The sequence below is a fragment of the Helobdella robusta genome, assembly GCF_000326865.2.
Source record: "Helobdella robusta unplaced genomic scaffold HELROscaffold_18, whole genome shotgun sequence".
Lineage (NCBI taxonomy): Eukaryota > Metazoa > Annelida > Clitellata > Rhynchobdellida > Glossiphoniidae > Helobdella > Helobdella robusta.
The window spans coordinates 2283492-2301062 of record NW_008703981.1 but is presented as its reverse complement, the minus strand read 5'-3'; the positions used below and the strand labels follow the sequence as shown (position 1 = coordinate 2301062).

Sequence of the window (17571 nt, the reverse complement as noted above, 5' to 3'; positions counted from 1 at the left end):
ACCATAAATCAAAATTTCTTTTGTTTTTGTAGAATTAGCGTCATGCTAACAAAGATTTATAAACCATAATTCGAATTAAATAATTACGGTGTAATTAATCTACAATATATATATTAATTATTTTATTATTATTATTAAACTTTAAAATTCTTTAGAATGAATTTAAAAAGTACACAAAAATTTATTTTTTAGTATTTAATTATTTTATTTCTTAAAAATAACAAATACGTTCATTAAAAAAATCAATAAATATTATTTATAATTATGAGTAATTATTTCGTTAACAATAATAATTATAATAATAATAACAATAATCAAAACAGAATAATCATAAAACCTTAGTAGAATAAAATTAAACTTAGCGTAAATACAAACAAACATGCAGACTAATAAAAAAAATGTACGTACATACATACATCCACATATATATATATATATATATATATATCTAGATAGATAAATTGGCTGTTAGTTTTAAAAAGAAATACATCACTATATTTCAGTTCAGTCCACTCAATCAATCAGTCAGTCAACAGTTCAATCAAAATTAAAAAATCCATACAAATAATAAAAAAAAGTTGGCGTAATAATAATAATAGATATAACTTAATAATGTAAAAAAACAGACAATAACATTAATTATTTAACATGTAAACTGTTATCTAACAAATTTAATAATTACTCTTCATAATCAAAACAACCAAAGAAAAAACAAACAAGCAGAACAAAACAAAAATAGACAGAAACTCTCCCATCTTAACAGAAATTCAGCCAATCACAAGCCCAAAAACTTTAATGAATATTAGTTGGCCACTAATTATTTATTATAATTAGTTGCCCCGATTGCTAAGGTCCTTGACCTTATAGATGCGAACTAGCCAGTGCTCTGTTGTGTAGGCCTCTTCAAGAACGTCGAGCTCAAAATCCTTGTTCCCAATTTCGACATTTCGTACTCTATCATATCCAGTTGGCTTGCCTGGTTGGGTGTGTAATGTGTTGTTATAATTGTTGTAACATTGTTAATGTGTTGTTACATCTGTTATTACATTAGCAGACAAGCAAGCATGCACACATACAAGCACACACCTGATTCAGTATAGACAGAACCGAATCTATAGTAGCACATTTTGTACATGAGACAGTTCAAGAGAGTAGGCGAGCCCTCTTTGTCTACTCTGAACTCTCCTTGGGGCGTGTAGTAGTCTGTCTCTTTGATGTGGGCTCCTCTGTCCGTGCTGCCGCCGATACGAACCATCCACAAAAATTTGTTGATATCTGAGAGTAAAAATGAAATTCGTCATCATCTTCAACATACAAACTATCGATCAACAGATCAACCAATCATCTCTGCAGATGTTCAAACAGTTAACAGAAAAACTAATTAAACTATAAATCAATCAATTAATTAATCAGTCAATCAATCAATTAATCAGTCAATCAATCACCTAACCATCAGATGAGTATCCAGTGAGACCTCCAAAAATAACAAGTACGTAGCTGACATCAAGCTCCCTCATAATTTCGTATGCTTTTTCTTCGGTTGATGACATGGCCTGTAATCAATCAATCAATCAATCAATCAATCAATCAATTAATCAATCAACAAACAAAAATCAATCAGTCTATTGATCAACCAACCTGTCCAACTCTAGAGATATGTGTATTGTTCCAGGTGTTGTTATCAACCAGTATCGTTCTGTTGGCCATTGCAGTGATCTGGTAACCATAATCCCACCACGACATCACCTTGGCATCCTGCACATGATAACGAGGTCAAAGTTAAAGGTCAAGCGATGGGTGGGTCAGAGTCGAAGTTGAAAATAGTTAACCAAGTAGCCAACCTCAGGAGTATTATATCTGAGCCAATAGTAGGCCTCTCTGAAATCATCGAAAATAATTCTTCCCCCGTCTCCACCTCGGGCTGCCAGAACGATGGAAGGACTCGAGTAAGCCTCAGAAGTCACCCATGAACAATGGAAAGTGTACATCACCAAGAAGATGGTGACCATTGCCACGACACCTGTTGCTACCTACGTGGGCATTCGGTTTGGGTTAGTCTATCAGTTAACAAAACAAATCAACCAATCAGTCAAACAACAAACCAGCCAGACAGACCTCGTTTTTAACAGGATAGTTTGCATCAGGTTTCTTAGCCTTCTTGTTTTTCTGCACAGAGTCCAAATTTTTCATGTACTCACTGAGAGTTGATGACACTGCTATGCCAGACAATATGCACATCACTGGGGCCAAGACGAGCATTAGACGTACCATCACTCCCTAATTTGTGATTAAATGCATATACTGTGTGTTAGTGCAAAGGTCAAATAAAATTAATGAAAAAAATAAAGTATGGCTAATTCAACCAATCAGTCAACAACAAATCAACAAATTAGTTTTTCAACTGTCTAGTAAATTTATCAATCAATCAATCAAATTACCGCAAAATAGATGCTGGTAATTCCGTAGAGTATGATGAAGATGTTTGCATCTGTCAACTTCTTGAAGCAGAAATACAGACCAGCTATTTAGTGGATAGATAAGAAAATGAATGAATCAATCAATCAATCAATCAATCAAACAACCACTCGATAAACAGACCCACCAAACAAGTAACCAACTAACCGGGAAAGAGAATGACAAGGATCTGAAGATCAAAATAGAACGAACTCCAGGACGTCGGCTGATGTTCAGATACGGAGGCGATGATTGGGATGTTGTTCTTGGCATACGAGGGGTCCAACAGAGAATAAAAACGACCAGTCCACGGTGAAATCTCTGTGAGATGTGATGTCAGAATGTGCAACTTTTACTGGCAACGAACGAACAGCAACAAACAAACAAACCACAAACCAAAAACATACACAACCACTTAGCAGTCAAGAAAACATCATCAAAACATGCCACAAAGACAAACAAACCCTAACCAACAATTGAACCACAACACTGCAAAACTAAATACAGTTGCAAGAGACACAAAACACAAACAGCATACTCCCAAGAGCAGTAGCGATTCCAAAAGCAGTGGCGGACACGACGCCAGTGAAGATTACCAGACTCCTAAACAGGATACTGAACTGGTCTCGAGTTAGGCGGGATCGAACGTAGTCGATGAATGCGTGGATCTGACATAGGCCAAACACACCTAACGCCTTTAAATGAGTTAATACAATTAGGTACATTCTGCATGACTGAATGTTTTCGTATTCAAGAGTGCTAAAGATGATGATATGACTGCTATGATGATGAGGATGAAAAAATGATGATGATGAGGATGGAAATACTAACAGCCATATGTTCACTGGATTGAACTGGTTGAAAACCTACAAATGGGATTTGCATGGACAGGATTGTTCCAACACAGTAAACCTATGATGTGTGCATAGATTATAATAAAATCAATCAGCTAATCTGTCAATCAATCAACCAACCAACTAATCCTCAAAATCAATCAATCAGTCAGTCAGTCAGTCAGTCAACCAGCCAACCAACCGTGGAATAAGCGACATAAATCCTGTGTGAGAATCTTCCAGTGGCCATCAATGCAAGCACGTGCAATGGTATAAGGTTGATGAGGAAGACATATCCACCCCATGATGAAACCTGACGACGGTGATGACGACGACGACGATGGTGGTGAAGATGACGATGACGGTGATGAAGATGATTGTGCTGCTTATAATAGTGTTGCGTTTGTCATAGATGATGACGTAGATGATGATGAAAATGATGATAATTTAGAAAAATAAAAAAGGCAACAGACCATGTAGAAATAAGCTACAGCACACATAACAGACCAACATAATGAACCGGTTTTCACAGATTTGATCCAGAATAAATAGGTAAGCAGCATACAAAATATGGCAATACCTGGTATTTTGTGATACACATACATCAATACACGCGCACACACACACGCACGCACACACGCACACACACACCATACACATTTATACATAACCTATATATAAAATCTTACCTTCATTATCATAAGAACCAGCGACAGATCGAGAGATATATCCCGGGACGATGGCAATCATAGAGGCAGCCACCAATCCGGCCCCGACATCCTAATTTTAGTGTAATTGCAATTAGGGATGCACAAATATTGCAATGTAAAATAATTTTGTATTGCAAAAGAAACACAAATTTTGGTAATTATTATATGTATATATACCTTCAGTTCTTTGGTAAGGTGGTAGGTAACAATGACTGTTAGAGAGGAAAATAGTGGGGCCAGAAATACACACACATCCCTAATGTGAATAGTGATGTGTAAGAAATTGAGGATGTTGTGCAAGAGGGCAGAGGTCAGCATCAAGCCTATATTTATTGAGGTGAAAATTTATGTAAAATTTAATGGAGTGTTTAAAACGTTTCTATTAGAGTTTGCAAATTATATAAAAATGAAAAAGATATACAAGGTCCTAAATAAAAATTTTTTAGAATGCATTATTAAAAAATGTTGAAAAAATTTAAATGAAGTATTTTTTAAACCTGGATAAATTGTACCCCCAATGATCCTACCCAGAGGGTACCAGGCTCTATCATCAAACCAGTTATGGAAGTTGTAGAAGCCCTCCTCTGCCAAGAACCTCGTGGTTCTATAGTTAAAGTAAGGATCAAACTCGTGAATGACACTTTCATATCGAAGCACTGAGAACAATCTGACACTGAATGCTGTTTTATAATTATTTCATCATTAAAATTTAGCAATATATAACAAAAGAGTTTTTTTATTTAATTCATAAGTATAGATAACTTATAAAAGTAAGAATTGGAGCCTAAATTACGAAGAAACAAAAACAAAAAGAACCAAAAAAAATATTTTAACTGAAAATTAAGTTGTATAAATTATAACTAACATAGTATGCAAGCAATGACCAGTATGGATAACTTAATCAATGTATCCTGCTTATCAATTGACATTTTGAAAAATGACACCACTGACTTTGCTGCTGCCACCGTCATGGTTGCTTTTCCTTTACTAATCGAGCTGCAAAAATTTAAATATTATTAAATTTTAAAAAATTTTTGAGTATCCCAGTAGTTATTATTTGAATGCAGCTTGGTGTCTTCCCAACAAAAAACCGGTTAGTTAAAAAATTAGTGAACGAATGCGAAGTAAAAGTTAAGTTAATTGTTGGCAAAAATTAATCGATAAAAATCTGAAACTAACCTTGTTACGGAAAAGAAAAATAAAGTCGACTTTTTTTAATTTAGCATGAATTTTGAAAGAAATTAAAAAGAATTATATGCCACCTCACATTAATGACGTGTGTCAATGTGTAAAGGAAAACTTCTTGCTTTAGTTTGAGTTGCCTTAAGTTTAGTGATGGAAAAAATATAGTGACCATATACTTATAGCAAGAAGTATCTCATTAAACTCAATGCAATCCTTTGAAACTAGGCTTATTCATTTTAAAAGTATTAATCAGTTTTTTAATATTTAAAAATAGTTCAAAATCGCTTATAATAATCAGACCAGGCATTTCGTTGTATACCATGGTAACCTCAAAACATTCACATATTTAAATTTTTTGTAAACCTGGAAGTTACCATAAAACAGTACAAACCAATAATTTCAACGCTATTTCTTTCAAATACGGCAACATTATTTCACAAAAAAACCTTTTTCCCTACACGAACCATCTATTTCTATTTAAGAAAGATTACTGTGTTCCTTCGGTTCCTTCGACTAACTTGAATTGTGTAATTGTAATAAAATTTATAAATAATAAATATGAAGAAAAACTCGAAGCAGTCATTTCTACCTCCACTTAGTGCCAAGGGTTATAATAATTTAATGAATTCGACATTAATAAGACGTAACAGAAGCAAAAATAATAGCAAAAGTCCCAGTAAATTCAGTTCAGGTTAACATATCACACTATTTCTCACTTTTACAAGCATATAAACTCAACTGAATACAAACCATATTTCAATCCAGATTGCAAAACTCAAGTCATAGAGCCAGCTAAAAATTACGATGTTATTTCATTTGCTAGAGCCATGAATCCAAATCTCGGTTCCAAAGTTAAAGAACTATTCCATGTTGAAAAAGAAGCAGCAATTGAAGCCGTGGAGAGCGGTAAGACAGTAATAAAAATTAAACATTAAGAACCAATCATGATTAGAATACCTTGGTGGACTAGGACTACATAAATCCAAATTTAACTTTATAAATTTAATTGTTTAATTAAACTTCATAAATTTAATTGTTTAATTAAACTCGTTGAACAAACATAAGGTGTATACGTTAGTTGGAGGTGTCCTAACCAGAAATGGGACTGCCAGAGAGTAGCTTCCTTCTCCAAATGTTTCTGTGGCCACAGCCTGCAACAACATGGTCCTATAAAAGGTTGTAACAACAAATGCTTCTTACTTTTACTGACATGGCTGTTAAGTATCCTCATTACCATTTCTCTTTCGTACAGCGAAAAGTTTCTCATTCCCGTAATAATTAGAACAATCTCATTGAAAAAATCTTTAAAAATTCTAATGATGTTTGAAAATTGTATACAGACTCAGGTTCCCGAACATTATGCAAATACCCAAATTGTTCTTGCAAGCATTTTGCCTGGGTACCATCAAACCCTGAAGAAGTCGGCGAGTTTTGGTTGAGAAGGCGAAAAGATTTCAAAGAAAACCAATGGCGGGCCAAATGCAAATGCAAGCATTCTCACGAAGAACATGACGCTAATGGCAACCATAAATGTACAAGTTAGTTAGCTATAATGCTTACATAATACATCAATTATCCTCTGATTACAAAGGGAACAACAAATGTTTTAGTAAATTTGACGACAATAATAGTTATAAAAAGTTGATGATTATAGTTAAGATGATGATGAATTTTACGATTTTTTTTACAGAGTGTAGCTGTCCATGTTTTCAGTCAAATTTTCTTTGTGCCGCCTGCGATCGAAGATGGGAAGAGCACGAAACTTTTTTCGAGAACGTTTCTGAAAGGAGAGAGAATGGATTGGCAACAGGTATCTGTCCTAATACAATTGCCATCCTTCTTATCTCATCTTTTGTGAATAAGATGGTTTCCACTATGGTTTACGTAGTCACCACTGTCTTTTTGACATTGTGTAATAGGGCATAACATTTAGGATAAATTTCATTATCACATCATTTTTAATAGCTTTCATTATCATCTTGAATATCATCGTCATCTTCTTACCCATCATCATGACGATAGGTCCAGATTTCCTTCCATTCAGTGAGATACCCTCCCTTAGAAATATGGTGTTAACAGGAAAAGATGATGGCGACGTCTCGTACATCAAACTACAAAGCAAGCTGAACGCTTTGACCGCTACTGCAGCTGATTCCAAGAAAGTGAACGCTGCCACTAAGAATACATCCTTGTCGACGACGATGATGACGAGTTGATCAAGAATCTGTGATTACATCAACATAAATAACATCAACATAAATAACATCAACAACGAAAATATCAAAAACACCAGCCTTGTTATAATCATTAACATCAACAAACCCCCACCATCACAAACAACAACTACAACTACACTGGCGTCATGAACAACAGAGTTAAAACATTAACATCAGAAAAACCAACTAGAAACTAACAACTAGAAAAACCAACAAAATGTAACATCTCAAATTATGTCATAAATAACATCAATGTTTTAAAAGTAAAATGTAACAACGACGACAACATTAACATCGATTTTTTGTTTTTTATCTGACGGAGATGTGACATTTTAAATTACTTTTTACACTTTATTCTATTATACGTTTGACTGATAACTGTTACGTAGGTGTGTACCTAATTATTTATCACTGTTGAGTTAAATCATAATTTTTTTATTTCAATTAAAAATCATAAAAACATCGTGATTTCAGAGTTAAAACCAAAGTCTATACTTATTGTAAAATGATTTCAATTCAAATTGTTTTCAAAGCTATTTAAAATAATAGCATCACCCATTAGTAATTTTTTTCTTTACATATTTTTCCATCATACGCAAACCTACTCCCCCCCTCACACACGCACATAAATATATATTATCAAAAATCAGTATTCAAGAGATTTTCATGGTTTATAAAATACTGGAAATAATTGTAATGAAATTAATAATAACTAATGTGATAATAAAAATGTTAGTAACGATGCTGTAACAGTACTTGTTCAAAGTGTTCGTGTACTAACACCAACTTATACTTACACGCACATACACGCACACGTACATGCACACAAACATACACAACACACGTACAAAGGCACATACATGATTAGAAATATGGTGTTAACATATGATGGTCGTGATCTACCAACATATCAAAGGAAGGACCGACCTTGACATCTAAAAAACTTTTTAAATTTCTTTCATTGCGATATCGATGATGACGATTGTAACCTAACTATAAAAACTTTCCAAAAAATTTTTTTAACTGGATGGACGTGTGTATGTACCAGCAAGTGCCTGGCAACCGCCCTATTCCACCACGCCACGCTTTATAGAGTTATATAAAGTTGAGTTATATAGAGTTATGTAGAGTTGAGTTAAATAGAGTTGTATAGAGTTATGTAGAACTGTTTATATAGAGTTATATAGAGTTGAGTTATATAGTTATATAGAGTGGGGTCTTGGGTTATATAGAGTTGAGTTATATAGAGTTATATAAAATAAATAAAAGCATTGATACTTATATATGTATGCATAAGGCTTTATTATTGTGTAGAAAATATTGTATTGAGGTACGAACACATTTTATGTATTTATTGCAATTCATAAAAATACAATTTCGCAAAATATTTATACCAGTCTTGTTTCTTTGCGCATCTAAAAGTAAAAACTTTTTTAATTTTATACGCCCTTCTTTATTCAGCGATTAAATTTTCTATTTTTTTTCTGAGAGTCCTAATTTGAATACAGAAATTTAAACATTTTTGAAAATATTTTAATCATGCAACCGAAGTTACAAATTATCGTGGCACTGTGCGTTAAGAATAGAGGGATTGGACTGAACAATTCAATTCCATGGAAACTTCCGTTGGTGCTTATCTTCAACATTAATTACCTAATTAATAAATTATAATTCAATAAATTTCCAAGCTAAATTTTATTTTCTTGATCATTGTACTACTATTAATAAGCGTAAGCCAAAAGTTAGAATTAGGATTTATTTAAATAAGTAGTTAAGTTTTAATTACTCATTGTCTTTTAAAGTTACAAAAAATTAACATAACAATAATGAATAAATAAATCCTCACAAGATCAATTAAACTATATAATTTGATGAATTAATTGATTGAATAAATTATTTATTCATTTTGGTTTAGAGGTGACATGACATTTTTTAGAAAGCTCACTTCTGAAACAAGCATTCTTGGTATGTATGTACTTTTTATTATAAATTTTCTGTTGTTGTTTGTATTTTCTTCATTTTGTGTCATTTTGCTTTTTATTGTTTGTTTTATTCTCATTTTTAACACTTCAATCCTTTTAATATTGTATTAAAATTTATTTCATTTTGATTTTTTGTAAAGAATGAAAATGATGAAAATGTTTACTATTTAGAAAAACATTTTTTATACTTGATCAAACAAAATTGATGCCCTCAAATTAAATTGATAGTCATTAAAAAAATACATTCAGCATTGAAATTTTCAATGAAAAGGTTCCAAAAATGCAATCCTCATGGGAAGAAAAACCTGGGACTCAATTCCAAGCAATCTGAAACCTCTTAAGAATAGACTGAATGTCGTAATTAGTAGGACATTAGAGTTAGTTAAATTAATTTTTTAATTATTTAAATCTGGATTAGGATAAAATTAACCTGGATTAGTTAAATCAACCTCCATTAATTTCAGATTTTTTCCTTGCAGATGTCCAGACATCAATGGAAGGTTACACGTCTCGAAATCCTTCGAAGATGCAGTCGAATTTGTGGCCTCCGACAAATCAATTGATAAGATTTTCATCATTGGTGGATCTAGTATTTATGATGTACTCTTTCTACTGTAATAATTCAAACCATAATTATTGCTATTGTATGTTTCTTTCTCCCACACACACACAAACACTCACGCACACACACACACGCGCACACACACAGACACATGTTTATATACTGTATGTATGTATATTTATAATTTTTTATAAATAAATTTACCATCCTTTATCATCATAATGCAGCTAGCTCTTGCCAGTAGTACATGCTATAATGTGTTTATCACAGAGATCAGCAATGATTTTCAATGTGATACATTCTTCCCAAAGTTCAACCAAGATGCCTATAAACTCATTAAGTCTGCTGATTACTTATTATTATATAATTATAATAATAATTGGGATAATTATTTTTATTTTAAATTAAAATACTCTCTCTCTACATCACTTTCTCTCTCTCTCTCTCTCTCTCTCTCTCTCTCTCTCTCTCTATGTTTGATAATCAGTATTTCAAATGGTTTCAAAGTTGATGATTTTTATCTTGCTAGTTACAGTACATACATCAGTAATGCTATCATTGATTTAATTTTGTTGTCAAATAAAGATGCTATATAAACCTACCTCAGATTACTTTTACTAAATAATAAATATAATTATACTTTTGCTACTATAATTTTCATCATAATTAAATTTTATTATGATACGATACTTAAGATATCCTGGTCATAGTACATCAGTGCAGTTAGAAAATGGTATTGGCTATCAATTCACTTGCCATCATAAGGTGAGTAAATGATGTTAATGTTTATTATAATGATATCAATGATGATACTAATAATATTTATAATGATTGGAGCACAAAAAAATGTTTTTTGATACAAGGATGTATAGTTTTTTTTGTTTTGTTTGGATATAAAACTTTGAAATAGGCAAAGTTTAGTTTAAATATATGTTGCACTTATCTATAAATTTATTTATTTAATTAATTTCTCAATTTTATTTTTTAAAATGTTAATTTTTAAAAAATTTAATTATACAAATACACAGAACATTGTTGTACTAACATTGTCTTATTTTTATTTTAGCGTTTCTATATTCTTATACACCTCTAAACATGCACTGACCATCCTCATTATTGCTTTCATCTCAAAAAATAGATAAGAAATACCGTGGATGACGTAAAGAACAAAGATAATTTACCTATATATTCCGTTGTTGCTATGGACAATAATAGGGGAATAGGCTATGAAAATCATCTGCCTTGGCCATATATAGAGTCTGTCATTTGGGATTTTGGTTGATTGATTGGTTGGTTGATTGATTGGTTGGTTGATTGATTATTTAATTGAGGTTTTTTAATTTTAATTAAAATTTTTCAATTTCGCAAAGTAAGGATTACAAGCATCTTATATCTCTTTTGCAAGGAAAAACTGGTTAGCTTGTTGGTTGGTTATAAAAAAAATATATTTCATCATCATAGTATCCTCATAATATTAATTATAATATTAATCATAATATTAATTGTGATATTAATTGTGATATTAAAAAATAATAAAAATAAAAACCCAATTGCAGCCATCATTGTAGGCAGGCTAACATGGGAATCAATGAAGGACGCGGAGAGGCATATTGAAGGTGCCGTTTATATAGTTGTCGGTTCCAAAAAGCACCTTTTGAGGTAAATTTAAAAAAAATTTATTTTAACAATTAAATTAATAAATAATTAAATAAATAAGTAACCAAGTTAATAATTAAATTAATAAATAACTAAATTAGTAAGAGAAAGACAATTAATATAAGCTTGTAATGCCATATACATATTTCAGTAATTCTATTTCTTTGTCATAATTTAAAGTTTATCTGACCTTATCTAAGTTTATCCTGACCTAATTTGAAGTTAATCTCACGTAATTTAACGTCACCCTTGACCTCATTTTAAAGCTACCCCGACCTAATTTGCTCCTTTGTGCCTACACTCGTGGAAGCAGTCTGTCTGGCCTGTGACTTTTACGATGACAAACTCGTTACTAAGATCTGCTTCTTGGGGGGTAGTGCTATATACAAGGTCAGGATTATAAATAGTAATTAAAGTTAATAATGTCAATGATGATAACGGTGATGATAAATCATCAATCATTACTTTTTCATTTGATTTAGAATCCTTATTTTAATTATATTTTAATTCTTCTCCTTTTTAAATTTTACTTTATCTTTCTCTCCATTTTTTTCTCTCTTTTCTCTTTTTCTGTATCTCTCATTTCATCATTATCTCACTTTACTACCACTAAATCTCAGGAGGCCATAGAGAGTGGCCTGTGCGAGACAATCTACCTAACTCGAATCGATGCTTCGTACGTATGCAATGTCTTCATGCCCGACTTCGAAAGCGAGTTCATCCTGGACACTGAGTAAGTAATGTGGTGAATATAATAATAAATATAATAAAATAATTATAATATTATAAATATAATATAATAATTATAACAAATTTTGGTTCCTAGCTACCCTGATGATTATTACAACGTGCCCTACATTGAAAACGGTATTCAGATGACATTCCAAGTCTACAAGAAGAAATAGGTAATTATTAACATGATGTTATCTTCAACAAAAGAACGTCTATCTTCTGCCACTGTTATATATTCACATTTTCAAAGTGACTTTTTGTTGAGACATTATCTTTAATATTTCCATTATCTAGAAATAACAATACTATTTAGAATTCGTTAAATGTTTTTCAATGGGCCAAGTTGTAAAGCTGATTGATTGATTCTAATTTTTAAATATTAATAACTACCTATATTTAATCTATAGATTGATGGTAAAATCACGAATGAATGAATGAATGAATGGATGGACGAATGAGTAAACGAACGAACGAATGAACGAATAAATGGCTGAATAAGTGAAATGAAAATGACAGCATTGATTATTATTACCTCAAATTTTTTTTAAAATCTAGAAATACCTTGGCTCACTTGTTCGCATTATACGAACACGCACACACACACACATATATATATATATACGTATTTGGTCATACGTTGTTTTTATTTCTGTGTCTGATATACATAGGCAAATTTAACTTCTTTTGATAATTGGCTTAAATTCAGCTAAGGATGGACCACAAGATATATCTTGATAACTTTTATACTTTATTATTTGGTTTGTATTATATATATATATATATATGCTTGTATGTGCGTGTGCGTGTGTATGCGTGTTAGTGCGTCTGTATTGCTCTATACCTCACCTAAATATTGCTTGAAAAATTTTACTCCATTATAAACAGAATGAATTGGGAAAGCTTTTTTTATTGTCAACAAAAATTAATCTACAAAAAATATAATAGAATAAATAACTATCTAATTAATTAAATAGCTAAAGATAGCTAATTAATTAATCAGCTAAAGATAGCTAATTAATTAATTAGCGTCTGCAAATTAAAATCAGTTAGATTAAAGGATTAAAGTATATCTTGGTTTTTTGGTTAATCACTGTCACCTTCATAATCATCAGTGTAACTATCATTTAGAGAGATGTTGTGTACATTTTCATGTTCGTGAGTATCACCGTCATAATTATTATTTTTATTATTATTATTGTTATCTTCTTCATCATCGTTATAAAAAAATCTGTCATCATCGTTCTCTCCATAATTGCCAGTTTGATTATCTGTCTGTCTGCTTAGATCATCCTTAGGATCATTATTATTATTATTGTTGTTGTTGTTATTATTGTTATTGTTGCTATTTGTAACATTGCTATCTTTAGTGCCTCCTTTAATTTGTTGTATGGCAGTGTGAACTTCGTCATTGAATTTTATGTAGTTCATTATTTCGCTCTCATTTATATCGTCGTCGTCTAGTTCACTTCTGTCTAAGTCCAAGTTCAAATTAAAACTTCCTTGTTGGTCGTCGTCATTGCTGCTGTTACATTTTTTCTTCCTTAACGTCGTTTCACAGACTTTCCTCATGAAGGTATTTTCTGGCTCCGATTTTCTCTTGGCTTCGGTTCTAGTGATTTTTTCAAAATTGTTTTCATTCACTACAGTGTTGCTGTTATGATTGCTATCATTTGTGATATCATTAATTTTATCATTACTTTCATAATCTTTGTCAGATGCGTCATCATCTTCGTCATCAACATTACCAACGTCTTCATCGTCATCATTAATAACAACATTTCCATCATCTTCATCTGTCATCTGTTTGATGGTTTGTTGAAAGAGAGTGTGCTGGTAACTTAATATGCTATCCAGCTCGTACAAAACTCTCATTGGCCTTTTCTTACATGTCGCACTGTTATATTCAGACCACCATGGCAGCTGTTTGGCCAGTATGCTCAGTAGATTTAGAATCCGATCGAGGTACATTCTGACTCCTGAATTGGTTAATTTGTTTTGGGTGCAATACTTTTTAAAGGTGACTTTGATTCTTTCAGTTAGGTTTTCAGTAACCCAGACTATGTAGCAGAGACTATGTATAATGATATTTGGTCTTCGGCCATCAACCATCCAAACATCATGAGTGAATTTTAGAAGTTCATTGAGTTTGTCGGTCATTTTTGGAGTGAATTTTAGTTCTGTGCATTGTTTTATAGCCAGTGTATATATGTCGACTGAGACTGAATTGTTGATGCTTGGGAAGTAGTGTAGAATCTTCTGTCTCCAGTGGTCATAGTTGGAGGTGGTTCTCTCAGACACTCTGACGACATCTGCAAACGTTATCGGCCAGTCGGCACATCTGCATTTCAGGTAGATACAGCATATGCAGATTGTGTACTTTGTAATTAAACGCCTCTTCTTGAAATAACTGTGTGAAAGAACTAACTTGATCAAATCTTTTATTTCATTGATGAGAGTACGAGGACAATTGAGAGAGATGCACACTGAACGAGCAAACCTGAAGCAACGCACCAGGTTCTGCCAGAGTCTTTCACTGTCTTCATGCCTCAAATAATACGGTCTTGGCTGATGGTTGACAAAAACGTGTGCGTCATTGTTGGATCTTGTAGGAAATGTCTGTTCGGATCTTAAACAGTCTCGCTCGATAACTAATCCACATTGGGGACAGAGTTTCTCGCAATCGATTTCCTCCGCGATTATGTTAGCGTTACAATTTGTACAAAACTCCATTTAAATAATTACCTAATATAAAAAAATACGTGCAATTTGAATAAGTAAACCTCAATGTAATTCAAATAATAATAAATCAATGCCTATTACTCGAAAACGATTGTAAATTAACTTTTAAAATATTTGAAAAAGATCGTAAATTAACTTTTAAAATATAAGCAACGAGCAGCGATGTAACATCGTAATTCGTAAATGCTTAAAAAGTTGCTATTTGGTGTAGTTTGTGAGCATTTTGTTCAACATTTTAGTTTAAAAAACTGTTTTCTGCATATAAAAGTCAAAAATTTGATCTCCTAAAGGCGATAAACACTAAAAAAGGTTGCTGTGAATACTTCTTTTTCTTGTAACTTAAATTAACATTTACTTTTGCAATATTTAAAAACTTTGAAAATGTATGCTGAACATGATAATTTTTTTTCGACTTTATCAAAAAATTTATTATTGGAACTTTTTAGGATTGCTTATTTTTATATCCAGTTTAGTATCAATTTATTAGTTTGTGCTCTATTTTTACGAAATTAAATTTTTCAATTTAAATATTTCCATTTTCTGTGTAGATGATCCATCAGAGCAATCTTTGACCAAGTATTCATGCACAGTGAAAGCGATCTACAATTGTTTTTTACCCATGAAAATACATCATAATTTCGACCTGACGAGAGAAAATACTTTTCGACTTGGACCCCTCTTTAACGCAAGTGCCCTCCCTACATTTTGTCTGTCAGTATTTTTGTTATGCTTTGCTTTGTTTATTTTATTTTTTATTACAATTACACATTATTAATATTTAATATTAATAATATTTTATGCTATTTCTGTGCCATCCATCCAAATTAATAGTTTATTGTATTAGTAATAATAATTATTGAATAATTAAGTTCTATTATAGCTTATGTTAATGTTAATATTATATTTTTTCAACTACTTTGTTTAGAGATCTATCAATTTTGGAAGAGTGTCTGTCGCCATTTAAAAAAGTGACATGCACCGATAAGAGGAGTCATTTCTTTCTGGCAAATGCTCACACCTTTATAGATGGATCTTCATTTCTGTGCAAAGAAGTCAAAAAGTTTGGTAGGTTGCAAGGAATCTTTATAGCTTGTGATGTATATTAGCATTGTTTTACCTATATAAAACTTCACTAATTTTCATTCTTTTTTTAAAATTTGACTAAGTTATTTTACGAAAGTGGTTTTTATTTTATCATACCTTAAGGTTACACACACACACACACACAAACATACATGCACACACAAACACACTCGTACACACAAACACATTCATTCAGGTGAATCAAACATAACAAAATGTTTTTCAAAAGAAAAAGTGAAGTTTCTCATTCATTCTTGTGAAGAGTTTTGCATCAACAAGTTGTCCGGTGTACTTGGCATGTTTAATTTGTACGAAATGGGTAACTCTATTGACAATTTTAGAGGAATTATTGAGAAGCATATGACGTTATTATACTTTTATTTTTTTGTAGTAACTACTTATTTCTGTTTTTTCTGTCTTTAATGTGACGTATATTTCCTTCTAGGGTATAAAAATAATGCAAATTAAAAAAATTTCAGTTCAATCATTCAAAACCTTCGTTTAATAGACACCTAACAAGCTACGAAAAGTGCAAAAGGTTTGTGATTGAGCGCGAGTGTGGAGCTGATGTAGCCAAGTGGTATTCCGAGTACATTCTGAAAATCATTGACGCCATATGGCTACACTTTGGTTAACAGAAACTTCAATTTTCTTTTGAAGTTAAACAAAATTTAAAATAATGTGGAAAAAATAAAAGTATTGAATCAAGGTGAAAATGTTTTTCAGACGCAAACCAATATATAAAGTTAGCATACAGCTATCTGGTGTTTTCAGTAGCTTGTGGCTGCATCATATGCATTCACATCTTCTTCAAATATTATCGCACCAATATTGAAGGCAAACTTAACTTCGCTGTGGGATCTTCAGATCAAAATGTTAGTTGCATTGGCTATCCATTCCACACCTTCACTAATTCATTCCATTCCTATCTAATTCATTCCATTCATTCATTATATATAAACATATAAATATTTTTTCATATTTATTTTTCAGTTCCGTAATATTTTTCGTATTATAAATATTCTGCTAAATATTTTTTAACAGAAATCTTTATTCAAGACTCTGTACGAAGATACCCAAAGATTATTAAACTCAACTGTTAAATCAGATACATTGAGCGGTCCTGTAATCATCAGAGATATCTATGATTACGATTAATTATTATTATTAATTGTTATTATTAATCATAATTATTCTTACTTATAATTATTCTAATTACTTTTAATAACAAAAAATTTCGAATTTTTATTGAATTGCGCGAAACTGCAAACGTCATACGCTGATTTGATACTCTTATATTGAATCAATTGGTACTGTTGCAAGTGCCAATTTGATTTTGAATTTTGAAAAAAAACCATACAAACATCTTTAGTTTAAGATTTTATTAGACAAATACAAAACATGTATGTTACGTTACAT

General features: G+C 31.6%; 5 protein-coding genes across 5 annotated transcripts; 3 read left to right on the top strand and 2 right to left on the bottom strand.

The window, feature by feature from the left end:
• Positions 1–8: 8 nt before the first annotated feature.
• HELRODRAFT_98643 (hypothetical protein) lies at positions 9–4941 on the bottom strand. Its single transcript, XM_009016425.1, has 16 exons — positions 4863–4941; positions 4495–4677; positions 4175–4320; positions 3977–4067; positions 3761–3867; positions 3490–3600; positions 3286–3366; positions 2993–3149; positions 2623–2775; positions 2439–2521; positions 2116–2277; positions 1842–2030; positions 1639–1755; positions 1451–1553; positions 1087–1275; positions 9–976 (listed from the first exon to the last, which is right to left on the bottom strand). The coding sequence occupies exons 1-16, from the start codon at positions 4924–4926 to the stop codon at positions 831–833; spliced, it is 2082 nt and encodes a 693-aa protein (XP_009014673.1). The 5' UTR covers positions 4927–4941; the 3' UTR covers positions 9–830.
• A 1305-nt stretch (positions 4942–6246) lies between these two features.
• On the top strand, positions 6247–7398 carry HELRODRAFT_76370 (hypothetical protein; the record flags this gene model as incomplete). Its single annotated transcript, XM_009016424.1, has 4 exons — positions 6247–6346; positions 6523–6720; positions 6873–6998; positions 7211–7398. Coding segments are annotated over 4 exons (612 nt in total), but the record flags the coding sequence as incomplete, so codon positions are not given.
• Positions 7399–8811: 1413 nt separating this feature from the next.
• On the top strand, positions 8812–13397 carry HELRODRAFT_98642 (hypothetical protein). Its single transcript, XM_009016423.1, has 13 exons — positions 8812–9023; positions 9314–9363; positions 9652–9757; positions 9860–9980; positions 10170–10282; positions 10638–10707; positions 11081–11199; positions 11313–11356; positions 11499–11601; positions 11865–11988; positions 12219–12331; positions 12425–13331; positions 13361–13397. The coding sequence occupies exons 1-12, from the start codon at positions 8938–8940 to the stop codon at positions 12501–12503; spliced, it is 1128 nt and encodes a 375-aa protein (XP_009014671.1). The 5' UTR covers positions 8812–8937; the 3' UTR covers positions 12504–13331; positions 13361–13397.
• Positions 13398–13413: 16 nt separating this feature from the next.
• Positions 13414–15060, bottom strand: HELRODRAFT_170621 (hypothetical protein; the record flags this gene model as incomplete). The annotated part of the gene is made up of 1 exon (XM_009016422.1): positions 13414–15060. The coding sequence occupies one exon, from the start codon at positions 15058–15060 to the stop codon at positions 13414–13416; it is 1647 nt and encodes a 548-aa protein (XP_009014670.1).
• Positions 15061–15688: 628 nt separating this feature from the next.
• Positions 15689–17310, top strand: HELRODRAFT_170620 (hypothetical protein; the record flags this gene model as incomplete). The annotated part of the gene is made up of 6 exons (XM_009016421.1): positions 15689–15780; positions 15995–16134; positions 16349–16517; positions 16661–16782; positions 16879–17027; positions 17197–17310. 6 exons carry the CDS (start codon positions 15689–15691, stop codon positions 17308–17310), a joined length of 786 nt encoding a protein of 261 aa, XP_009014669.1.
• Between the last annotated feature and the right edge of the window lie 261 nt (positions 17311–17571).

Bases quoted from the DNA above. Each gene is read 5' to 3' on its own strand.
- HELRODRAFT_98643 (XM_009016425.1), bottom strand. From the start codon at position 4,926: ATGTCAATTGATAAGCAGGATACATTGATTAAGTTATCCATACTGGTC. The intron at 2,776-2,992 runs GTATGCTGTTTG...CACATCTCACAG, and splicing joins AATCGCTACTGCTCTTGGGA to AGATTTCACCGTGGACTGGT. The intron at 2,031-2,115 runs GTCTGTCTGGCT...ATGCCCACGTAG, and splicing joins ACTATCCTGTTAAAAACGAG to GTAGCAACAGGTGTCGTGGC.
- HELRODRAFT_98642 (XM_009016423.1), top strand. From the start codon at position 8,938: ATGCAACCGAAGTTACAAATTATCGTGGCACTGTGCGTTAAGAATAGA. The intron at 9,981-10,169 runs GTACTCTTTCTA...ATCATAATGCAG, and splicing joins GTGGATCTAGTATTTATGAT to CTAGCTCTTGCCAGTAGTAC. The intron at 10,283-10,637 runs GTCTGCTGATTA...ACGATACTTAAG, and splicing joins GATGCCTATAAACTCATTAA to ATATCCTGGTCATAGTACAT.